This window comes from Geotrypetes seraphini, chromosome 2 (assembly GCF_902459505.1).
Source record: "Geotrypetes seraphini chromosome 2, aGeoSer1.1, whole genome shotgun sequence".
Classification (NCBI taxonomy): domain Eukaryota; kingdom Metazoa; phylum Chordata; class Amphibia; order Gymnophiona; family Dermophiidae; genus Geotrypetes; species Geotrypetes seraphini.
Window position 1 is genome coordinate 516,332,124 of NC_047085.1, and position 26,460 is coordinate 516,358,583.

General features: G+C 47.4%; 1 protein-coding gene across 1 annotated transcript in view; it reads right to left on the reverse strand.

Moving 5' to 3' along the window:
- LOC117355010 (zinc finger protein 420-like) overlaps window positions 1–26,460 on the reverse strand; it is a 49,261-nt gene that overhangs the window by 16,631 nt on the left and 6,170 nt on the right. Inside the window, exon 3 of the mRNA XM_033932960.1 lies at window positions 21,653–21,772. Coding sequence (XP_033788851.1) covers window positions 21,653–21,772 — 120 coding nt within the window. The remainder of the gene's footprint in view (window positions 1–21,652; window positions 21,773–26,460) is intronic.

Genomic DNA, 26,460 nt, shown 5'->3' on the forward strand with positions numbered 1-26,460 from the left:
CGGCGTCGCTAGCGGCATGCCCCGGAACAGATGGACCTCGGTCAGCCACCAGTGCATGCCGCGAGCCACCCGCGGACTCCAACGGAGCCGGCGACAATAGTCCAGAGAAGCCGGGGACCACCGAGAAAGAAGCGACATCTGCAGGGGCCTCATATGGAACCGAGCCCAGGGAACCACTTCCAGAGTCGCCACCATCGAGCCTAGAACCTGAACATAATCCCAAACCCGAGGATTGGGCGACCCGAGAAGCCCTCGAATTTGAGACTGTAATTTCTCTCCCCGTTCCCGGGGAAGAAACACCATTCCTAGGCCAGTTTCGAATCTGACCCCCAGGTGCACCAAAGACTGAGAAGGGGACAGAGAACTCTTGGGAAAGTTGACGATCCACCCTAGCGACTGAAGGAGCGAGATTACCCGTTGAGTTACCTCCACACTCTCTTGCCTGGACGACGCGCGGATTAACCAGTCGTCTAAGTACGGGTGAACCCGAATCCCTTCTTTGCGTAAAAAGGCAGCCACCACCACCATCACCTTCGAAAAGGTGCGGGGAGCCGTTGCCAGGCCAAAGGGCATAGCCCGAAATTGATAATGCTGGCCGAGGATCGCAAACCTCAGAAACTTCTGATGCGGAGGCCAGATTGGAATATGGAGGTACGCCTCTTTGAGATCGAGGGACGTGAGAAACTCTCCCGGCCGTACGGCCGCAATCACCGAGCGAACCGTTTCCATCCTGAAATGGCGAACACTGAGAAATTTGTTGACTGCTTTTAGATCCAACACTGGCCTGAAGGAACCCCCCTTTTTTGGAACAACAAAATAAAGGGAATAAATACCGCGGCCTACCTCCTCCGGCGGTACCGGTACTACCGCCCCTAGATCCAGGAGAATTTGAAGAGTTAAGCGGACCGACTCTCCCTTGGCCGCTCCATTGCACGGGGATACCAAGAAAGAATCGGCGACGGGAGCGGCGAATTCTAACTTGTACCCTTCTTGAATAATATCTAACACCCAACGATCCGACGTGATCTTGGCCCACTCCGCCCAAAACGCCGACAGGCGTCCCCCTAGTGGAAAAGCAGAGGGGGCCAAGACCCCGTCATTGCGGAGCGCGACTTGCCGGGGTACGAGCTGGCTGACCGGAAGCGGGTTTCGTCGTACGAAAGGAACCTCTCTGTCGCCCCTTAGGTCTAGCCGAAGAAAAGGCACCATACGCGGAACCAAAGAACGGTTTCCCAGACCTATACCTCCTCACCTCCCTGAAACGAGGTCTAGATGACGAGGACTTCAAAGGGGGCCTAGGCCTATCTTCCGGTAACCGCTGGGTTTTGGTATCTCCAAAATCCTTTACCAATCTCTCTAAATCTTCCCCAAACAATAAACCCCCTTTAAAAGGGAGTTTCACAAGACGAAGCTTAGACGCCGTATCTGCCGCCCAATGTCGCAGCCATAAAGACCTGCGAGAGACAACTGAAAGCGACATTTGTTTCGCCGAAGCGCGAATAATATCATACAAGGAATCCGCTAAATAAGCTAAACCTGATTCCAAATCACCCAGTTCCGAAGGAACCGCACCTCCGGACTCCATCAAATTATCCGCCATCCCTTGAGACCACTGCAGACAGGCTCTTGCCGCATAAGAGCTGCAGATTGCGGCCTGCAAAGTCACTGCAGCAACCTCAAAAGATAACTTCAGCGAAGATTCAACCTTCCTATCCTGGGCATCCTTTAATGTAACCCCCCCCTCTACAGGCAAGGTCGTCCGTTTGGTAACCGCGGCTACCAGTGCATCCACCTTAGGCAATTTAAATTTCTCAAGTTCGTCCGGGTCTACCGGATACAAAAGCCGCATGGCCTTTGCTACCCGTAACCCGGCATCCGGCGTATCCCATTGAGCCGAGATCAGCTCCTGCATGGCTTCATGCACCGGAAAAGCCTTCGGTGGCCTACGGGTACCTGCCATAAGAGGGTTACCTGAAACTTTCGAATCCACCTGAGAAATGTTTAAACTCAGTAAAGCCTTAGAAATTAAGGAGGAAAGTTCTTCCCGATGGAAAAGCCGGAGCGCGGAAGGGTCATCCACTTCCCTATACTGGGGATCCTCCTCTTCCCACTCTTCTACCTCACCTTCCTCCAACAACTCTGGAAGGGAAAAAGGGGAAACAACCATAGGCTCGTCTGCGGACGCAAGCCTGCGCTTTTTAAATATCAGCGATTTCACAGGAGAACCATCCCCCTTCGCCGTCTCCCCAGCATCCACTTTCAGGGGACCAGGCGGGGGCACAGAAAGCACCGGCAAGTTCCCTGAGACCGGAGGAGCAGGCTGACTGCACTGCAGCATGAAAGCCTTATGCATCAACATAATAAACTCCGGGGTGAATGAGCCCAGGCCAACCGCTGAAGCTCCCCCCTGTTCGGCGCCGGAGAGCGGAGCCCCCGCGCCCTCCCGCACTTCCGACTCCCCCCCCCCTGCCGACCCCCCTTCGGCCGTGGCAATACCACGCCGTGAGGCCGAGCCGACCGCGAGGGGCGGGGACGCCGAGCGCGCTTCACGGACGCGGGAACTGGCCCCTTCGCCTGCCTGCAAAAAATAATCCTCAGCTGGTGCGTCTAAGCACCCCGCTGAGCACAAGCCCGCCGGTGTTCGACGCTTCCCACAGCGTGAACACCGCTGACGAGCCTCTTCCTCCATCACCACGCCGCCCCTCCCAACCGGACCGGCACTCGAGGTAATCACTAAAACAAATAACTGTAACCAAAGTTCAGTACTCACCACGCTCTCAGCCCGCCTCCCTCAATCAGGATAAAGCTGGTAATTAATCCAAGCTACCTTACCGGGGCACAGCTCAGCACAGGCAGTAACGTTTTTTTTTGTTTGTTTTTTTTTTAACTGGAATGAAGAAACTAACGCTGAGAGCAGGCAAACCCTCAATCACTCGGAGGGGAGGGTGGAGCAGGGACCTGGGAGGGCCCAGGTGTAACTCCTAAAGCCGGCACCAATCAGCCAGGCACCCCTATCCAACTGAAGAGCCAAAGGCTCAACAGAGGAGACTATAAGATCACCAATCCACCAGGCACCTTTAGATTCTAGGAGCTAGAGAAATAGCTCCACCACCGCTGGGAGATAGAGCAAAACTGATTCAACAGGAGGATCACCAGGCTATAAAGCCAACTGGAAATCAGTTCTCTATCTCCACCTGCTGGTCGATGTGAGCTATATCCCACTGGTCTCTGGATTCATCTGCTGCTTTGCAAAGGAAGTAATGACCCCTTATCCAGACTCAGTTGAACATGGCCACAGTCAGGTCAAGTCTGTGTCCACTTTAACTTACAAAAGGGAGAACTATCCAGATAAAGTTAGGACAGCAAACAGACTCTCCTGAGAGGAAAAGGGGGAAGAAAGTCTCAAGGGCTAAACAATTGCTATTCTGGGGAAAAGAAACAGAAACATGGCATCCACTATCTCCTCCTCTCCTTAAAAGATCTCATTTGCCTTTCCCACACTTTCTTGAATTCAGACAGTCTTTGTCTCCACAACCTCTACCAGGAGCCTATTCTACGCATCTACCAACCTTTCTGTAAATAAGTACAGTGGAACCTTGGTTTATGAGCATAATTCGTTCCAGAAGCATGCTTGTAAACCAAAGTACTCGTATATCAAAGTGAGTTTCCCCATAGGAAGTAAGGGAAACTCGATTGATATGTTCCCCCCCCACAGAGGCCACCGGCGCTGCTCCACCCCCCCTGCAATCCGGCATCCCTCCCCCCCACCGTGATCTGGCATCCCCCACGCACCCACCCACCCAAACACATTGGCTTACTCCCATCTGGCACCAGCACCAGCAGCAACACACAGGACATGCCGGTGATGGAAGATCTGCTCTCTTCCTTGTGCTAGGCCTTGAGCATCTGCGCATGGAAGAAGCGATATGGATTGCTCTGAAAAGAGAAGATGGAACTTCTATCTACGTGGGTGTAGTCTACAGACCTCCGACTCAATCGCAGCAAATTGATACGGATCTGATTGTGGATATCCAAAAGTTTGGAAGGAAAGAGGAGGTTCTGCTGTTGGGAGATTTCAACCTGCCGGATGCGGACTGGAATGTTCCGTCTGCGGAATCGGAAAGAAGGAGGGAGATTGTGGATGCCTTTCAAGAGGCTCTGCTCAGACAAATGGTGACGGAACCCACAAGGGAAAAAGCAATATTGGATCTGGTCCTCACAAATGGAGAGAGTATCTCTAATGTTCGAGTGAGTGCTCACCTGGGTAGTAGCGATCATCAAACGGTTTGGTTTGATATAACGGCTAAAGTGGAGAGCGGCCGCACGATACTTAAAGTCCTAGATTTCAAACGTACGGACTTTAATGCAATGGGAAAGTACCTGAAGAAAGAGCTGTTAGGATGGGAGGACATAAGAGAAGTGGAAAGACAGTGGTCTAAGCTGAAAGGAGCGATAAAAATGGCTACGGACCTTTATGTGAAGAAAATCAATAAAAACAAGAGAAAAAGGAAGCCGATATGGTTCTCCAACCTAGTGGCTGAGAAAATAAAGGCGAAAGAGTTGGCGTTCATGAAATATAAAAAAACCCAAGAAGAGGAGAGCAGAAAGGACTACAGGGTGAAACTGAAAGAAGCCAAGAGAGAGATACGTTTGGCGAAGGCACAGGCGGAAGAACAAATGGCTAAAAATGTAAAAAAGGGAGATAAAAATTTTTTCAGATATATTAGTGAAAGGAGGAAGATAAAAAATGGAATTGCTAGGCTAAAAGATGCTGGGAACAAATATGTGGAGAGTGATGAGGAGAAAGCAAATGTGCTAAACAAATACTTCTGTTCTGTGTTCACAGAAAATCCTGGAGAAGGACCGAGATTGTCTGGCAAAGTTACACGAGAAAATGGAGTAGATTCTGCGCCGTTCACGGAGGAGGGTGTTTATGAGCAACTTGAAAAACTGAAGGTGGACAAAGCGATGGGACCAGACGGGATCCATCCCAGGATACTAAGGGAGCTCAGAGAGGTTCTGGCGAATCCTATTAAAGACTTGTTCAAGGAGTCACGTGATGACATGAGCCGGCGTGCACGCAGCTCAGCCAGCTCCGGAGCTCGTTCCCCTCATTTGCCGCGAAACGGGACGAACGGCGAAAAATAAATAAAAAGCAAAACTCGGCGCATATAGTGGGGATTTATATGGACAGATTCCTAATACAAACCCAGCTAGCCATGACCACAAAATCGACCAAGAAGGACAAGGAGAGAGGTAAACCAGCGGAGGACAAAATGGCGGACACAGCATGCGGGGTCCTGAGACAATTCACGCCGGAGACGCTGGCGGAATTGAAAAGTATAGTCACCCAGGCATTATCCCCCAGTATGGAGCAACTGTCTGCCCAACTCACAAAACTCGAAGGAATAATGGAAGACCATTCAGCGAGGGTGACAGAGCTAGAGGAACGAGTGTCTGCAGTGGAAGATGAAACCCACAGTGTAACGACGGACATGGCCCGCATGAAAACACAGCTAGACCAACAACAGGCTAAGTTGGAGGACCTAGAAAATAGGTCCCGTAGGGGGAACATAAGATTTATGGGGTTCCCAGAGACAATCACAGATTCATCTCTTATAAATGTGCTGGAAACATGGCTAGCTAGTGAAATGCCGATGCCTGCTAACATAGGCCCAGTGCGCTTTGAAAGGGTCCACCGCGTGGGACCACGACCAGGGAATGATCAAAGGCCAAGGGTTGTGATTGGAAAATTGCACAACTACAGGCACAAAATGGAGATACTTAAAGAATTTCGCCTTAAAAGGGAGTCCTTGAATTATGATTCCATACCCATTCGAATTGGACAGGATTACTCTGTTGCCTTGACAGAAAAAAGGAAAGTATTTTACCCTCTGTGCAGGAAACTGGCTGATCTCAAATACCGATTCCTTTTTCTGTATCCAGCTATACTGAAAATCCAACTGGACGGCAAATGGCATGTGTTTGAATCAGATGTACTGGCAGGGGAATTCATAAATAGACTGGGGAATCCAGGACCTTCAACAACTTGACTAATTGAAAGCTCACTAGAATTCTGTATGATATATCACTGTATAACTATGCATCTGCTGTATCTCCCATACTGATTTCTTATTTTCAGCTTACTATGTGAGGGGGACGAGTTTCCAAGCATCAGAGACGTGCTCTGCCTTCCTGTATCCTAGTGCTACAGGATGGGTCTCTGTATTGGGGGGGAAGTTCAGGAACAGGGGATCAAGGGGAGGGAGGGGGGGATATTGGTAAGGGAGGGAAAGAACACACATGTTGATTGTTATGTATCGTTAGATTTATCCTCTTATGTAGTATGTCTAAGAGAATTAATTGCATTTTGCGGGTTCAGGAAAAGACTAAGCGCTGAGGATCCCCCAGGTGAAGGCTGGGCGCCTGGGGTTCTCCTGGTAATAATGTTGCGATATGCATGTTCCTCAGGTTGTGATGAGCGGTAGGACGCTTAGAATATTGTCCTGGAATGTAGGGGGAATAACGTCCCCTATGAAAAGGACTAAGATCCTTACCAGATTGAAACATCACAAGGCAGATCTTGCTTGTATTCAGGAAACCCGACTGACTGTGACCGAACATGCCAAATTACAACGAGGGTGGGTGGGACAGATTTGTTCGGCTTCCTCCCCTAATAAACATGCAGGAGTGGCACTGTTGGTGCGTAGAGGATTTCAAGGGAAGGTTGAACAAATATATGCTGATCCTATGGGTAGATCTCTGCTTTGTAGGGTGACCGCATCAGATCAGAAATTTCACCTTCTTATGGTATATGGCCCTAATCAATATGATCATAAATTTTTCCAAGGTTTGGTTAAACTGGGCCAACTTGACCCAACAATATCATTACTACTTCTGGGGGATTTTAACCAGGTCATGGACCCGGTACAGGACCGTACTGGACCGGGAATGAATCATTCCTCAGCACCACACAAGGGCATACCTTATTTGTGTGACGCACTGGATTTGGTGGACCCCTGGAGGTTATTGCACCCTCGAGAGAGAGATTTCACACATCAATCTCGGGCCCACCAATCTTTCTCCAGAATAGATTACATATTAGCGTCAACTTCCTTCTTTTCTCATGTTGAGACAGCTGAAATTGGTCCTCTCTCTATATCTGACCACTGTCCGATATGGCTGGATCTGTTTACTGGGACATCTCAGAATTTGGGAGGGTGGCGGTTCCCTTCTTATTTAATTGACAATCAAGAATTCAAAAACTATTTAATGGAAAAATGGGACGACTATCTTCGCTTCAATGGTCAACATAGAGACACACCCCTTCTGTTCTGGGAGGCGGCCAAATCCGTTCTTAGGGGAGATATTATATCTTATGTAGTGGCTCACAGAAAGAGGTTGGCACAGGGCATCATACATTTAGAGCGGCAATGCTTACTTCTTAAAAAATGACACCTAGCACATCCGACGCCCCGCTCAAATGAACAATTGACATCAGCACAGATTGCACTGAACGCCTTGATTCATGAACGCACAAAAAAATATCTCTATTTCACACAACACAAATATTATAGATACGGGAACAAACAGGGCAGATTGCTTGCCTCTCTCACTAAGTTGAGAAGGCCAGATAGGTATATTTCTTGTCTACATATGCCGGATGGCACGAAATTGACGAAAACAGGGGAAATATCGGAAAAATTTTTTAGTTATTATAAAAGATTTTACTCCTCGGTGGAGGATGTTGGGGGACCCGAATCTGTGGATTTTCTGGAGGATGCGGGGATGCCCAAATTGACATCCACTATGCGTGACACACTAAATAGACCTATCCAGGGTAAGGAAATACAATTAGCAATAAAACAACTAAGAAACAGAACATCCCCGGGCCCTGATGGGTTTACTCCGGAGTTTTACAAACTCTTACTATCACAATTATGTGGACCTTTAGAGGCTTATTATCACGCAGCAGACGAGGGGGGAACGTTTCCGGAGGGATCCAATCATGCATACATTACACTAATTCCAAAACCTGGGAAACGAGAAACGGATATAGAATCATACAGACCTATATCACTACTTAATGTAGACATTAAAATTTTAGACAAGGTATTGTCCAATAGGTTGGCGACACTGCTTCCCCAATTGATTGTCCCAGAACAAGTAGGCTTTGTAAAACAACGACATTCGGTCCTAAATGTTCGGAGATTATTGACGGTTGTACACAGAGCACAACTAGCGAGACAGGATGGAATATTAGTAAGCCTAGATGCGGCTAAAGCCTTTGACAAGGTTAACTGGAAATACCTATTTTCAGTACTATCATATATGGGAATTACTGGTTGGTTTTCCGACATGATTAGGTTATTATACACATCACCCACAGCTAGCATATTGGTCAACGGGACAAGGACGCCTTCGTTCCCGATAGCACGGGGAACGAGGCAGGGTAGTCCTCTCTCCCCTTTGTTATTCTTGCTATATTTGGACCCCTTTCTGAGAACACTGCAGAAGGATGATGGTTTGCAGGGCCTCCCGGAAGGGAACTCTCAATTGCGTGTACTGGCGTATGCTGATGACATGCTACTGACATTGGCTGACCCTCAGGCCTCTCTGACCAGAGCTTTAGCGATATTGGATGAATTTAGCCTATATTCAGGAATGGTTCTAAATTTTCAAAAATCCTTGGTACTTCCATTATCTCGAGATGTCCCCAATAGGTGGAGGGGACCATTTCCATTGCAATGGGCAACCACGTCACTGTCCTACTTAGGAATACAAATACCTATGAATCTTAATAGTTTATATTCATTGAATGTCCTACCGCTCATCGCTATTACGAGACAGAAATTGTCAATTTAGAGGGACTTTCCTATATCATTAATGGGTAAAATTGCATTATACAATATGGTGATGTTGCCCCAGTGGCTCTATATCTTTCAAATGCTCCCACTCTTGTTGTCCTCTAAACATGAGAAAGAAGTTAGGAAATGCTTAACATCATACTTGTGGAATGGTAAAAAGGCACGAATTTCACTGTCTATTTTGATGCTGCCAAAGCAACAGGGAGGACTGGGACTGCATAACCTCCGAATGTTCTCTCAGGCGTGCCAAATGCGTCACTTGAATGACTGGTTCAGAGGGACGAGCCATTTTTCGGCTACTCCCTCGGAGCTGACATTATGCTACCCATACCACTTCAGCTACTTATTGCACACCTTACGTCTTCCAGGGGGACCGCCACCAGTTGGAAAAATATTGTTTCAACCGCTGCGTCAGGTGTGGAGGCGTTTATGTAGACAATTAAAGATAAATCCAACAGCCACAGCATACCTGCCGTTTCTAGATAACAACGATTTTCAACCTGGGACATCTAGATTTCCTACATCGGTGTGGAGAACTTCTCATCTACAATATATTTCACAGGTGGTAACAGCGCAGGGAATGGTGCCATCATTCACGGTGATGCTGGCTGAATATAACTGGACTTCTAGGGACTGGTTAGCATATGCACAGATGACATCTTATGTTAAATCACTACCACCGGCAGGACTTACAAGTCATGGTCAGGAAGCTATTTCGGAAGCGCTATGCCTGACGGCCCAGACTCATATTCCGTTGAAATTCCATTTACGTTTTTTGAGAGAGAGTTTGGAGCCCATTTCCTATGACAATTATGCGGCCCGTTGGTCAGGAGATATACCATGTGAGGTGACTGGACAGCATATCAAACAAGGTCTTCAAGCAATCTTTAAAGTAACGGGGCAAGTGACCCTTATTGAATTGAATTATAAATTCTACTTACGTCTCTACAGAGCACCGACATATTTGTATCGTGCTAAAATCAGTGCTACGGACACGTGTGCTAAATGTGCTCAACCAGGAGCTTCTTTGGGTCACCAATTTTGGACATGCCCTTTGGTACAGGGCTTCTGGAAACAGTTACAGCAACACATCACTTCTATGTGGCACCATGGCTATGTTAATTGTCCGGAATTGTTATTTTCGATGGACTCCATTCCTCGGATATCCCCGAAAGGTTTTCGAGGTTTTATGACCCGAACATTCCTCTTGGGAAAGAAAACAATATTACACTGTTGGATAACATCGGATCCGCCGACAGTATCACTCTGGAGAATCTTGATGCTTCGTCAAGCATCAATGGAACGACTATCCTTGGCTTCCTTGGATACCCCTACAGGACGAACATTTAGTTCTATTTGGGAACCATTCTGGCTTACACTGACTCATAAAGCTCGAAGTAACCTATTGAACCCGTAACAATTGGATTGATGGAGGATGGAATCTTGTTCATTTAGGAGGTTGGGGGGGTGGGGGGAAGAGGGTAGGGAGGGGGAGGAGGGGGGACGTTACTTGTTTGAACATGATATCTACTGTTAACTTTGTTTGATATATAACCCAATAAACATATTTCAACATAAAGACTTGTTCAACAAATCTCTGGAGACGGGAGTGATTCCTGGGGATTGGAGGAGAGCGGATGTGGTCCCTATTCATAAAAGTGGTCACAGGGATGAAGCAGGAAACTACAGGCCGGTGAGCCTCACTTCAGTTGTTGGAAAAATAATGGAAGTGTTGCTGAAAGAAAGGATAGTGTATTTCCTTGAATCTAATGGGTTACAGGATCCGAGGCAACATGGCTTTACAAAAGGTAAATCGTGCCAAACAAACCTGATTGAATTTTTTGATTGGGTGACCAGAGAGCTGGATCGAGGACATATGCTAGATGTAATTTACTTGGATTTCAGCAAAGCCTTTGATACAGTTCCTCATAGGAGGCTGTTGAACAAACTTGAAGGGCTGAAGTTAGGACCCAAAGTGGTGAACTGGGTCAGAAACTGGCTATCGGACAGACGCCAGAGGGTGGTGGTTAATGGAAGTCGCTCGAAGGAAGGAAAGGTGACTAGTGGAGTCCCTCAGGGTTCGGTGCTGGGGCCAATCCTGTTCAATATGTATGTAAGTGACATTGCTGAAGGGCTAGAAGGAAAAGTGTGCCTTTTTGCAGATGATACCAAGATTTGTAACAGAGTAGACACTGAAGAGGGAGTGGAAAATATGAAAAAGGATCTGCAAAAGTTAGAGGAATGGTCTAATGCCTGGCAACTAAAATTCAATGCAAAGAAATGCAGAGTAATGCATTTGGAGATTAATAATAGGAAGGAACTGTATATGCTGGGAGGAGAGAAGCTGATATGCACGGACGGGGAGAGGGACCTTGGGGTGATAGTGTCCGAAGATCTAAAGGCGAAAAAACAGTGTGACAAGGCAGTGGCTGCTGCCAGAAGGATTCTGGGCTGTATAAAGAGAGGCGTAGTCAGTAGAAGGTGTTGATGTTCAAGTTCAAGTTCAGGTTTATTTTGATTAATCGCCTATATAAAACTTTCTAGGCGATGTACAATAAAATACAGGTTATAAAAAACATAATATCATATTAGTATTACAAAACATCCAAAACATCAGCACAAGTACCATATTTTCGCGGATATAACGCGCGCGTTATACGTGATTTTACGTACCGCGCATACCCCTCGCGCGTTATATGCCTGAGCGCGGTATACAAAAGTTTTTAAACATAGTTCCCACCCCGCCCGACGCCCGATTCACACCCCAGCAGGACCGCTCGCACCCCCACCCCGAACGACCGCTCGCACGCGCTCCCACCCGCACCCGCATCCACGATCGGAGCAAGAGGGAGCCCAAGCCCTCTTGCCCGGCCGACTCCCCGACGTCCGATACATCCCCCCCCCCGGCAGGACCACTCGCACCCTCATCCCGAAGGACCGCCGACTCCCCAACAATATCGGGCCAGGAGGGAGCCCAAACCCTCCTGGCCACGGCGACCCCCTAACCCCACCCCGCACTACATTACGGGCAGGAGGGATCCCAGGCCCTCCTGCCCTCGACGCAAACCCCCTCCCCCCAACGACCGCCCCCCCCCAAGAACCTCTGCCCGTCCCCCAGCCGACCCGCGACCCCCCTGGCCGACCCCCACGACACCCCCACCCGCCTTCCCCGTACCTTTGTGTAGTTGGGCCAGAAGGGAGCCCAAACCCTCCTGGCCACGGCGACCCCCTAACCCCACCCCGCACTACATTACGGGCAGGAGGGATCCCAGGCCCTCCTCCCCTCGACGCAACCCCCCCCCCCCCAACGACCGCCCCCCCCCAAGAACCTCCGCCCGTCCCCCAGCCGACCCGCGACCCCCCTGGCCGACCCCCACGACACCCCCACCCGCCTTCCCCGTACCTTTGTGTAGTTGGGCCAGAAGGGAGCCCAAACCCTCCTGGCCACGGCGACCCCCTAACCCCACCCCGCACTACATTACGGGCAGGAGGGATCCCAGGCCCTCCTGCCCTCGACGCAAACCCCCCTCCCTCCAACGACCGCCCCCCCCCAAGAACCTCCGACCGCCCCCCCAGCCGACCCGCGACCCCCCTGGCCGACCCCCACGACCCCCCCACCCCCCTTCCCCGTACCTTTGGAAGTTGGCCGGACAGACGGGAGCCAAACCCGCCTGTCCGGCAGGCAGCCAACGAAGGAATGAGGCCGGATTGGCCCATCCGTCCTAAAGCTCCGCCTACTGGTGGGGCCTAAGGCGCGTGGGCCAATCAGAATAGGCCCTGGAGCCTTAGGTCCCACCTGGGGGCGCGGCCTGAGGCACATGGGCCAAACCCGACCATGTGTCTCAGGCCGCGCCCCCAGGTGCGACCTAAGGCTCCAGGGCCTATTCTGATTGGCCCACGCGCCTTAGGCCCCACCAGTAGGCGGAGCTTTAGGACGGATGGGCCAATCCGGCCTCATTCCTTCGTTGGCTGCCTGCCGGACAGGCGGGTTTGGCTCCCGTCTGTCCGGCCAACTTCCAAAGGTACGGGGAAGGGGGGTGGGGGGGGTCGGGGGGGTCGGCCAGGGGGGTCGCGGGTCGGCTGGGGGGGCGGTCGGAGGTTCTTGGGGGGGGGCGGTCGTTGGAGGGAGGGGGGTTTGCGTCGAGGGCAGGAGGGCCTGGGATCCCTCCTGCCCGTAATGTAGTGCGGGGTGGGGTTAGGGGGTCGCTGTGGCCAGGAGGGTTTGGGCTCCCTTCTGGCCCAACTACACAAAGGTACGGGGAAGGCGGGTGGGGGTGTCGTGGGGGTCGGCCAGGGGGGTCGCGGGTCGGCTGGGGGACGGGCGGAGGTTCTTGGGGGGGGGGGGGGGGGGGGGGGTTTGCGTCGAGGGCAGGAGGGCCTGGGATCCCTCCTGCCCGTAATGTAGTGCGGGGTGGGGTTAGGGGGTCGCCGTGGCCAGGAGGGTTTGGGCTCCCTTCTGGCCCAACTACACAAAGGTACGGGGAAGGCGGGTGGGGGTGTCGTGGGGGTCGGCCAGGGGGGTCGCGGGTCGGCTGGGGGACGGGCGGAGGTTCTTGGAGGGGGGCGGTCGTTGGGGGGAGGGGGTTTGCGTCGAGGGCAGGAGGGCCTGGGATCCCTCCTGCCCGTAATGTAGTGCGGGGTGGGGTTAGGGGGTCGCCGTGGCCAGGAGGGTTTGGGCTCCCTCCTGGCCCGATATTGTTGGGGAGTCGGCGGTCCTTCGGGGTGAGGGTGCGAGTGGTCCTGCCGGGGGGGGGGGATGTATCGGACGTCGGGGGGGGCATCAGGCTTTCAGGATGGGGACAGACCTTCAAGGGGGAACAGGACTTCAAGGGAGGACAGTGCACGGAAAGTCAGGGGGGGTGAACGGAGAGTCGGGACAGCGCACGGAAAGTCAGGGCGGGCGAAAGGAGAGTCGGGCAGCATGCGCGTTATATGCCTGAGCGCGGTATAGAAAAGTTTTTGTACATATCATCGTGATTTCTGCGCGCTATACCCCTGTGCGCGTTTTACAATGGTGCGCGTTATATCCGCGAAAATACGGTAATTATTAATTAATTAAATAATGTAGAGAAGATTTCTCTTTACCTAAAATTAACAAAACATAACAGGGAGGAAAGGAGGGAAAGAGTTACAATAATTCTCTTAATAGAGGGAAAGGACATATGGAAAGGAAAGACAATATAAAGGAGGGAGAAAAGAAAGGAAATTAATCGTTAAAAGCATCATTAAATAAAAAAGTTTTCAACAATTTTTTAAAAGAGATAAGATCTTTATCCTTTCTAATAAAAAGCGGCAGGGTGTTCCAGAGTTGGGGAGCTAATACAGAGAACATATCATTTCTCCTAGTTCCAACAATTTTTAGTGAAGGGACCAATAATAAGTCTTGCTGGGAAGAACGAAGGAGTCGAGTTGTACAATAAGGGGTTATCATTCTAGATATGAATAGTGGCGTATTGAATAATAGTACCTTGAAAACTAAGAAAGCTATTTTAAATGTTATCCGATGATTGATAGGTAGCCAGTGTACAGTGTACAGGTCATTGGTGAGGCCCCACTTGGAGTATTGTATTCAGTTTTGGAGACCGTATCTGGCGAAAGATGTAAGAAGACTTGAGGCGGTCCAGAGGAGGGCGACGAAAATGATAGGAGGCTTGCGCCAGAAGACGTATGAGGAGAGACTGGAAGCCCTGAATATGTATACCCTAGAGGAAAGGAGAGACAGGGGAGATATGATTCAGACGTTCAAATACTTAAAGGGTATTAACGTAGAACAAAATCCTTTCCAGAGAAAGGAAAATGGTAAAACCAGAGGACATAATTTGAGGTTCAGGGGTGATAGATTCAGGGGCAATGTTAGGAAATTCTACTTTACGGAGAGGGTAGTGGATGCCTGGAATGCGCTCCCGAGAGAGGTGGTGGAGAGTAAAACTGTGACTGAGTTCAAAGAAGCGTGGGATGAACACAGAAGATTTAGAATCAGAAAATAATATTAAAGATTGAACTAGGCCAGTTACTGGGCAGACTTGCATGGTCTGTGTCTGTGTATGGCCGTTTGGTGGAGGATGGGCAGGGGAGGGCTTCAATGGCTGGGAGGGTGTAGATGGGCTGGAGTAAGTCTTAACAGAGATTTCGGCAGTTGGAACCCAAACACAGCACCGGGTAAAGCTTTGGATTCTTGCCCAGAAATAGCTAAGAAGAAAAAAAAAAAAAAAATTTAAATTGAATCAGGTTGGGCAGACTGGATGGACCATTCGGGTCTTTATCTGCCGTCATCTACTATGTTACTATCTCATACTATTCTCTTATTGTAATACCTTTCATGTGTGAATAGAAATATAAATGACTATTTTTTAATATTTTATGTTGTTTCAAAAGCACTCTACAAATTCAATGGTAAAAGCTGACTAATACAAAAAAAAGCCACCAAGCTTATCTCAAAGCATGGTTAATTCAGTCCAATCCAAATGGTGCCCGTTTCGCCAAACATAAAGTGGCTTCTTCCGGGGATACCCTTAGGACTGGAAAAAGCAGGATTGGCTCAAAAGAATCTATCAAATGAAACAACTGATATAAAGAAGTGCTAAATAAAACAATTTACTACGATTTTAAATATTTTAAACCTGTTTTGCTTAATAAAATCTTTTGGAAAGTCAACTTTGAGCTCCAATCTGAGACAGTAACCAGTGTCCTTGGGTGACCCTCGCAAAGGCCTCTCCAGCCATACGGGCTGGCATCCGTTATATCACCTACGACGGGATGCAGAGAGGTAAGCTCTTGGCCAGCATCTCAGCTCAGAGCCTCCAGGGCAAATTGGAGCAGAAGCGGTTGAGGAGACCAGCTAGAAAGGAGAAAACTCTGGAGAGGGCGTAAGTGAGCTGGCAGAGGAGCTGGCATAGCTAGAACCCCAAAATCTGAATGTCAGAGCTTCAGTTTGCACGCCTTCGTAAGGAAAACATGGCCCTCTACTGTGTCGAAGAGAATCCCCAGATACTCCAGGGATTGGACCTCTTCCACATGACTCTTCTGGAAATTGATAATCCATCCCAAGTCCTGCAGGAGCTAGATATGTGCCATAGCCTGTGCGACCTACGGTTTTGGATGGGGCTCCGATCAGCGAATTGTCCAAGTACAGATGAACCTGGATTCCTGCCCAGGTGTGCTGCAGCAACCACCATTACCTTTGTGAAGGTCCAAGGTGCTGTTGCCATGTATTCTGAGAGGGGAAAAACAGGGAGTGGGAGATAAGAGCTGCTCATCAGAGAAATTTGAGCAATGGAAGTCTGAGGGAGATCCAAATTTAATTCCTGCAAAGATACTGCAATAACTTCCACCAGGTCCTCCATTTTGAAAAGCTGGTACCCCTCAGGATCTCTCCCTGATCCAGGGCTGCCACAGTCTCTTGGCTACCAACGCCCACCTGAGACCTGGAATTCTCTGAGGATTCAATCTGAGGGATTAGAGGCATGGACTCTGACTCCCAGTCTTGTCTGTTCTTTTCCAAATGGATCTCTGGCTCCAACAGTAAAGCTTTCCACTGAAGAACTGTCTTCTTTCTGGCTCTGTAGCACTATAGAAATAGTAGTAGTGCCACCCCTGTGCAACCACCGTCAAAGCTCCAGACGGTGCGGAGGACCGTTTATATTTCATATAGCTTTGAATATCAAATTCACAAAGTCAGAGTCCAAACCCTGAACTGGATCTGCAGAGGACCTTTTTGTCTCCTCAGGGGCTCAGGGGTGTCTGCATTTGCATTTTGCCAATGATGCTGAGTCACAATTTGAGGACTCCACCAGGGTTTATTGACCCAACAAGCAAGCATCCTGTGACTTCAAGGCCCTGGAAGGACTAGAGGGGCATGATACGGGGTAGAAAGGCCTAGGAGTCTATAAAACTCAATTATTAGCAACATCGAGGTGTTTTGATGCAGAGAGAGGCTTTTAAAATAAAATTGGGAAATCCAAGATGGCTACCATGGGAGCATTTTAAAGTAACCCCCCAGGAAAAGGCGAAACTACCTTTAGCAGAAAAGAAGGAGCAGGCCGCAACACAATGTGCTCCCTAGAAAACTCCAGAGAGAGCCTGCAGCTCGGAAACACATCTTTCAGAAGTAACAGTAACCAGGAAGACCGCCTTAAGAGTAAGATCCTTCAATGAACAAGACCACCAATTATTAATTTGCAGGCTTCAGAATATAGGGATCACTGATCAAGTTTTAGACTTTTTAAATAATACTTTAACGATTGCTCCTCAAAAGTAATGTTTAACAGTACCTCCTCTAGCACTTTCTATAATGATTTTGGGATCCCTCAAGGTTCCATTCTTTCCCCTATGTTGTTCAATATTTTCCTCGCACCACTTATCACATTAGGACAATCCATTGGGTTTTCAATTTTTGCTTATGCGGATGATATCCAACTTGCTCACCTTGTCAATCTTGACGATCCTAACAATATCTTATCCATTAATCAGAAATTGAAACAAATCAGCGACTGGCTAAGCTCAAATATGCTTGCTCTCAAAATTAGTAAGACTAAAGTTATGATTTCTCCAGTTAAGGAAGGCCTTACTCTACCCTGCCCCATAAGTCTAAAATATGTTTCTATATAAACAGTCACATCCATTATGCTTCTCGGTGTTATCTTAGACAGAAAATTCACATTTCACGAACAAATAAGCTCAGTAGTTAGAAAATGTTTCTATTGTCTCCATATAAGATCCCTCGCCACATTACTAGATCAATCATAATTATATACAGTATTCTCATTCATTCTTTAGTCATTTCATGTTTGGACTATGGCAATTCATTATACAAAGGAATTACAAAGAAAGAAATGCAGCTCACTGGTTACCAGTCAAAAAGCAATGCATCTTCAAAGCCCTGGTCATGACACACAAGAGATTCTACCAAAAAACCCCAGTCTACATAGCATCCAAGCTACGCCTATACACCCCTAACCGTCCACTCTGCTCCAAAGCAGAACAAAGACTCAGCAATCCCACAAGGAGATCCCTCCGAATGAGTATGGCGTACAAAAGATCCTACAGCCATTTCCTACCTCAGCTATGGAACTGACTACCCACACAGATCAGGTCGCTAGATTCACTAATGACCTTTCACAGAGCAGTAAAGACCTTCCTCTTCCGCCAATCGGGCCATTAAAAACTGCCTTCTCAACAACATCTCCCCAATACCAGTCATTTATTCTGAGGGGCTTAAAAGTAAAAATGATATGGTCATACAATTCTGCTTGGAGTTAAAGTATATTAATTTGATGGATTTAAAAGTGAATTTCTGATGTGGTCTTTGAGCCAGCACAGCCATCTGTTCAGAAGGGTGTTAAATGCCCCATTTAATAGAGCACAAAAGAAAGGACTGAGCCATCATCTTCAGAAAGTGTTAAGTACACCCAAGACAAATTTTGTCAGATAAGACAAAAGACATGGCTAAGGTGGATACCAGAGCTAAAAAGACCTTTAACAGGTTATAGATCAAACAAGAAGCCCTTCACACCAAATTAATCTCTGGACTACAAGATGAAACAAGAAGCCCTTCACACCAAATTCATCTCTGAACTAACAATAGAAGCTCATTCAATCAGATGACCTCATCTGCCTATCTTCCATTTTAAAGCACTCAGACATTAGATTCACACCTCATCCAGCAAGGACAGTATTGGGACACCATGTTAAGCCATTGTACTTCAATCATCATCCACTTAGGAACAGAGAATGCAATCTATTTATAGAACAGGTCTCAACCCTATAAATATGAAGCAAAATCCTTTCTCAGAAGGGAACACATTCACTCTCCCTCTGGAACCAGCCTGAATTCAAGCTACACTTCTCCCTGGATCACCATGCTGCTTCACTAGGCCATGCGACCTCTGCTCCATTTTAAGGACTATTCACATTGTGAGTAACTTTTTGAATCCAGATAAATTAATCCTTCTGCTTTAGCAACATTTGTCTTGTGCAATCTTATTGTCTTTGCTCAAAAGATCCCATCTGTAACAGCTTTACCTGTTTTATTAATGCTTAAATAAATTTTCAGTTTGCTTATAATTATAAATATTCTGAGTCTTAGTTCTTGATATTTAATGAGCTAAATTTTAATCAAGCGAGATAACTTTCCCCAAATTAATAGGTCTTTATAATACAGGGGTACAAGGAAGGTTTGGATAGGTTCCTGGAGGATAAGGGGATAGAGGGGTACAGATAGAACTTAAGGTAGGTTATAGAAGTGGTCAGAAACCACTTCACAGGTCACGGACCTGATGGGCCACTGCGGGAGCGGACCGCTGGGCGAGATGGACCTCTGGTCTGACCCAGTGGAGGCAACTTCTTATGTTCTTATATTTCTCTAAGCCAGAGAGGGATGTGTATTATTGGTGGAATTCCATCCATTTAATAATAATTTTTTAACATACCGAAAGGGAGATTTTGCAAATCTGTCTTAAGATGCTGTGTCTGCCGACCAAGCCTGGAGCCACAGGGTATGATATGCGTCTACACTGATATCCCTGGACTTGGCCGAAGCCCGCAACAATCATACATGGCATCCAAAAGGTAACAAGCGCCCATTTCAATCTTAGCTAACTCGCGATCCACCAAGGACCAGTCATCAGGCTCCCTGGTCAACGACACGCTCGGACCACACATTGCTGCCTGGACTACCAGAACAGTCACATCAAAACTCTAGTTAAGAAGAGACTCCAACCTATACTCTTCAGCGTCCTGCAAAGCCAAGCCACCCTCTACCAGCACCATATGCTGTTTTGTGATGCCAAAACCACCGATGACTTAAAGGTATCCCTATCCCCCTCTGGGATGGGATACAGGCGGGCCGTAGACCAAGCGAAATGAAAAGGCATCTCTGCTGCCTTCTATTGCACAAGCACAATATCCTGGATATCCTGATGCTTAGGAAAAGAGTGGGGTTAAGCGGATCCTCCAAAGCAGGTAGGTCCACCACACGCGGGGGCTCCTTAGCGTTATCCTCGAAATGTAAAATCGAAGAAACTTGAAGAATAATCTCCTGGAGCTCTTCCCGCTGAAAACTGTGCACCACAGACGCATCCTCGTCAGCTGGCGATTCCAAAAAATCTCCATCAGTGGCATCTAACCCCCGAGAGGATCTTGGAGGTCCAAGTCCCCCTCATGCGAAAAGGGCTCCCCGAACAAAAAATAATTGTCCCAAAAGAACCTCGGCCACTTAGATGAAACTAAGGGGGAGGGGGGCGAAACCTGCGGCGAAGGGGTGATGAACAGGTGTGGACACAGGAGAACCCTTTGCCACCGAAAAAGCTGAGACCCCCAGGGCAGAACCAGAACCCCAGCTGCCTGAAAATATGCCTTTCACAAGGCTAATACGAAATCAGGGGAAAAACCCCTGGTGGCCCAATGGGACTCACTGCCAAAGCAGGAGACCCAGCAGAAACCTGCCCATTTTACCAATACAGAGGGAAGGTCACCTGAGTCTACAGACAAGATGGAAGAGCTTCCTGCCAAAACCAGCGCAAAACCCACCAAAAATCTTTCCCAAGGCTTACAACGGCAAAAAGGCCTGATCCACCCCAGCCGCTAAATCAGGCAAGCCAGAAGCAGCTGTAGGGGAATCCCCAGCACTATTGGCAGTAAGGAAAACCTTATTTTCCTGGCCGTCGGCGGCTGGGGAAATCCCTGTATGGGCAGTACGGGAAGCCCAGTCTTCCCCACTGCCTGCTGCCGACTCGCAAGGCACTTGTGAAGGGGATCCCTGGACGCCAGCACCCAAAGTCGCCGAGGATTTGCCTTTGCAGAAGGCTGTAACACCGCGAGCACAGGCTGGCCGCATCGACCTCGCATCTGAAGCACAGTGAGCACCTTTTTCCGTTAAAAGTGTTCAATGCGCAATACCAAGTAAGCTAAAGAAAAAGGTGCCGGTTAGCAATAAAAACCAATTAACAGCAATTGAAGGCTTCCCTTCAGAACGATACTGCCCGGGAATTTATTTTTTTTTTAACAGACTCCACTGGCTCCCTAAGCCATATGCCTTGCCATCAGAAAGCTGTACCAGTCTGGAGAGACGCTGAAGAATAGAGAATTACTGAGTAACAAGCAAATAACTGGAGACAGTACATGTATTTTGATAGAACATATAAGGAAATTATCTCAATCAGTTCTCTTAACAGAACAACAATATAAATTATTACCGAGAACAAAGGAAGCTACCTGATGTGTGGACAAACAGACAAATAGGGGTTAAGGAATCTCTCACAGAGGGGATGAATCTGGATGTTCCTTTGCCACCACAGATGCTCATGTCCCTTCTTTTCCCTGTTCATAATAATGAAATGGGAACATCTGGATGAACAAAGGAATCTACAAGAGTGTGGAGGACATTTGGATGCCGTTAGGAGCCAAACGTCCACACACAGCCTGCACTGATGGGGGGGATGGGAGAGATGAGAGTCTCCTTTCAGTTTTCTGTACTGGAAGTAGGGGTCACAGCGAAGGAATAACACAGGTGATGCTGGTTTTGTCAGTTGGTTGGTAAAGGGAAAAATAGCATCACTTGTGGAATACACAGTTTGCAGCCTTTAATGTGGGAATTGTTGGATGGCTTTGAAGAATTTAACGTAAAAAAAAATAAACAATAAATAAAGACATTTTCACACAAAATGGATATTTGGCCCTCATTTAAGGACCAGAGTATCTCATGAATGCTCAGATATAGATGAGCCAGGTTTGGCCATTTAGGTTAAAATGCCACACTTTACCCCAGTGCCTCTTATTACCACACTCACCTGAGCAGCTGCTTGTCCCAGGTTCTCTTTCCTCTGATCCTGGCTCATCCCTGACGTACGGCTCTTCCCCTCTTTCAATGTGGGATATAATGTCAGGAGTGACAGAAGGAGAGCCCGTTCCTGGGGAAAGAAAATTTTGCATTAGGTTTCTCAAAAGTATTTATTGTTGGATTCCCTCAAATTCAAGACTCACTGCTCTAGTGGAGTGGAGCGAGATAAGAGCTGGCGTTATATGGCCATGCTTCACTGTTTTCATGATGATACATGCAGTGGCATTTTATAATAATAATAATAACTTTATTTTTCTATACCGCCATAGTCAGGCAACTTCTAGGCGGTTTACATTGTAAGAAGGCTGGACATTCAGCGAATAACAAAGGTCTTAGTACAGTACAATGCTAATACAATACAATAAATCCACATATAATACAATACAGTGAGTCTAAATACAATACTATACAATAAGTTAAATACAGTGCCGAACAAAGAGTCTGGATGCTGTACAATAGTCTAAATGGTAAACTTACATATTAATTGGAGATCTAAGGTTAATGAGTGTCTGAAGGAATTAGAACATCCATGAGGGGGGTCTTAGTGGGGGAGGGGACCGTTTTAGTCAATGAATTTAGCGAATAGGGTGGTTTTGATCGACTTACAGGGATCTCAGATGCCGCTTCACTAATCCTACTATAAGGCTGTTAAAGTAGTCAAAGCAGAGAAAACCAAGGGCCTGAACTACTGAGTGGAAACTACCCTGGAGATTCTATATTTCATAGAGAGGCTGCAGTCAAGAAGCACTCCGAGATGTGCAATTTATCAACTATTGCAATAAGGAAATTGTCGATTCTAAGGGATCTTGATATATCAGGAGACGGTGATTAGATAGAAGTAGGATGCGGGTTTTGGTGACATTGAGGTTCATGAAATAGTCATTTAGCCAGTGTTCTATCAACTGTAGGTGCAACTGTAATTCGATAATTGTCTCATCCTATATAATAAAAGGTTAGTGGTGCATGCGCTTTTAAAAAAGCGTGATTACTGCCGCTGTGGTGTGTAATCCATGGCCGTGTTCCATTTTAGAACCCGGCCAGTGATCACTCTGGCCACTCCCCTCCTCCCACCCTCACCAACCCGAAGCAAGCTCAACACACCTCCCGCCCTCACCTCACCAACCCGAAGCAAGCTGGAACATACCTCCCGCCCTCGCTCACCGCTGCTGTCGCTGCTGCTGATCCTCCTCTTCGGGGCAGCCTGCAATCGTGGCCGGCTTTGGTGGGCCGCTTTCCGTCCTCGGTGGCACGTTCCTTCTGACGCACGGGATTGCGTTGGGGGGGAGCGTGCTTCCGGGTTGGGGAGTGGCCTGCGAAGTTCGCTGGGGCCGGCCACCACGATCGCAGCCTGCTTTGAAGAGGAGCAGGCCAGAAGACGCCGGGATGGAGGGAGGGTAAGCAGGGGGATTAATTCAGGGGGCCAGAGGGAGAGGGAAAGGGGACTGCTTTGGGGGAAGGGGTGTGCTGAGGGGAGATAGAAGGGGCAATTGAGAGATAGGGAGAGGGAAAGGGGGCTGCTTTGGGGGGAAGGTGTGTTGGGGACAGACTGTTTTGCTCTGGGGAGAAGACAAGGGGCCATGGAGAGACAGGGAGAGGGAAAGGAGGCTGCTTTGGGGGAGGGGTGTGCTGGGGGAGAGAGAGAAGGGGCCATGGAGAGATAGGGTGAGGGAAAGGGTGCTGCTTTGGGGGGGAGGTGTGCTGGAGACAGACAGTTTTGATCTGGGGGCAGACAGAAGGGGCCATGGAGAGACAGGGAGAGGGAAAGGGGGCTGCTTTGGGGGAGGGGTGTGCTGGGGGAAGACAGAAGGGGCCATGGAGAGACAGGGAGAGGGAAAGGGGGCTGCTTTGGGGGGAGGGGTGTGCTTAGGGCAAACAGCTTTGCTCTGGGTGGGAAGACAGAAGAGGGCCATGGAGAGACAGTTAGGGAGAGGGAAAGGGGGAAGCTTTTGGGGGAGGTGTGTGCTGGGGGCAGACAGCTTTGTTCGGGGGGGGGGGGGAGACTGAAGGACACAGACAGCGGCCAAGGAGAGAGAGTTAAAGAAACACAGACACATCTATACTAGCACCCGTTAATGTAACAGGCTTAAAGACTAGTTAATGTTATATTTGATCTTAGCCAGGAATTGGATGTCATCGGCACAGAAACAGTAGACAATGCCGACGCCCTTAAGGAGACTACAAAGTGGCAGGAGAAAGATATTGAATAGAACAGGCGAGAGGATGAAACCTTGAGAAACACCACTGGTAATAAGATCTGTTAGAAAGGAAGGATTGAAACCATTTTCGCACTGTGCCCAAAGTGCTAATGGAAAGAAGTTTATTTAGCAGCACTTGATGGTGGATAGTATCAAAAGGCAGCAGAGATGTCTTGGTTGATCAAGAGAAAATGTTTGCTTGACTAAAACCTAGTTGGATAAAGCCCAGTAATGGCAGAAGGGTCTGTGTCATGACCAGAACAGAAACCAAATTGATAGGGATAAAGGATATAATTAACATAACACCGGACTTCTAGACCGCATAACCAAGTTCTATGCAGTTTACAAAATTTTATAAAAAAGATACAATAGAAAATATAGGATCAGAAATTTTGGAAAGAAGAAATTTTTCAATTATGTTCCAAATTATTTGTAAAAAATTTTGAAAAGAGAAAAGTTTTCTAAATTGTTCATAAGAAAAAAATATACATATTAAGTGTCGAAAATCTTTGTCATAATGTGCTGCTTGATAGGCCGGTGTGTGCTCAAGATATTTCTTTTACATCCTTTAACTAATGGAAAAACGAACAGAGCGTGTGACTTTCTACTATTCTTGTAAGGTGCTATAAGAAATATAACAGCTAGATATGACGGAGCTAATCCAAAAGCAACTTTATAGCACAGACATCCCAACTTGAAAGCAACTCATGCGTCCACTGGGAGCCCATGCAGCTCACAATAAAGTAGAGTCACGTGGTCGTATTTCTTCAGACCATAAATTAATCTGACCGCAGTATTCTGTATCAGTTTGAGAGTGAGACGACTTTCTCAAGAACTTTAGCTAGGAATGGCAGAGAGGATATATATCTATAATTGTCAACAGAATTGGGATCCAGGAAGGGTTTCTTAAGAACAGGCCTCACAGCTGCTCATTTTAGGTCTTTCAGGGATTTTATTATTGTGGGCGAGTGGATATCAATGATGCATCGGGAATTGTTGCCTCATGAGAAAATATAGACAATATGGACTAGAGCCTAGTATTTTTGCCAATAACAATTTTTAGATAGGCGTGAAAACCATCGGAATGTATTCTACCCAAAATTATTTAGCAAATATCAGTGCTAAAGCCCTCTCCCTTTTTTGGAACCTTCTAGACACCGACAAATAGAAGCCTGAAGGGGCTGAACTAACTAGGTATTCTTCTTCCCCATATTTTAACCTGATTTCCATCAGGGCTAAAATTTGAATGCCTAAATCCTTAAGTAGCTCCTGGACTTATTCAGTTTTAGTTTTCAGGCACAGCACTTTAACAATGCTAGCCTTACAGACTCTTCCCTCATTCTCAAATCAGAGGAAATCTGAGGAAAGTAAGATCCTATTTTCGCCAACAACATTTCGCCATCCTTGTCCAATTCATCATCCTCTCCAAACTAGACTACTGCAATGCCATGTACTGTAAACTGCTCTGAACTGTTTTGTGGTATTCTGTATCTTCGCTGTATATGTACAGTCTCTTCTCCTGTAAATCGCTCTGTATTGCGGTATACAAAAATAAAGTTATTATTATTATTAAACCTATCCAAAAAAAGTCTTCAAAGACTCCAGCTAATCCAGAATACTGCAGCCAAGTTGATCTTTGCAAAAAGCAAGTCTGGCCATGTCTCCCCACTCCTAGCCAAACTTCACTGGCTCCCAGTGATTTCCAAAATCCATTTCAAATGTTCCTGCCTGGCTTTTAAGATCATTCACGGCATCCTTCCTCCCTTAATCCCACTATCTTATAACGCGTCGAGTCCTGACTCTACCAGACCCACCCAAAGGTATAAACTATCCTTCCCCTCTCTACAGGGTATTCGCTATGCAGGCAAACTGGGAAAATCCCTTCTCTTCAGAATCACAAGTCTTTGGCACGACCTTACTACCCCACTGTGGAACCTGGGCTCCCTCCAATTATTCCGCAAGCAACTGAAAACCTGGCTTTTCACTAAAATGTAATTCTCTCTCCCCTTACTCTTCTCTTCTATATATAAGTTCATGTAAACCTTTTTTTTCCTTCTCTTCCTATATTTTAATTTTTGTATACCGTGCTGAGCTCCACATCTGTGGAGATGATGCGGTATATAAACTTAAGGTTTAGTTTGAACTGTTATGCTGTACATTTACGTTCTTGTTTGTTTTTATTGAAAATTTACTAAAAAATATTTAAACTTAAATCATGTTATATACTTTAAACAAGGTAGCTTCAGACTTACAAATCAAAGACAGACACGAAACAAGTGGAAAAGAGGGGCAAAGTTAAATGTTCCTGGTTTCAGAAAAAAAGATTAAAGCTAGGAAAAAACTGTCCAAAACTGATGGCCAAGTGTTGCCGGAGAATAATGACACTTAAGACATTGATCCGATGCACACATCTTAGCCTTGTATAGAAAAAATGGAGATCTATACAAGCGCAGTAAGAACTTATAATTTGTTTCAATCAAAAGTACCTTGGAGGTCAAGTGTGCCCATCTCTGGAGCCTTCTTTTGATCATCTGTTCTGTAACCTCACAGGGCAAATCCAAGG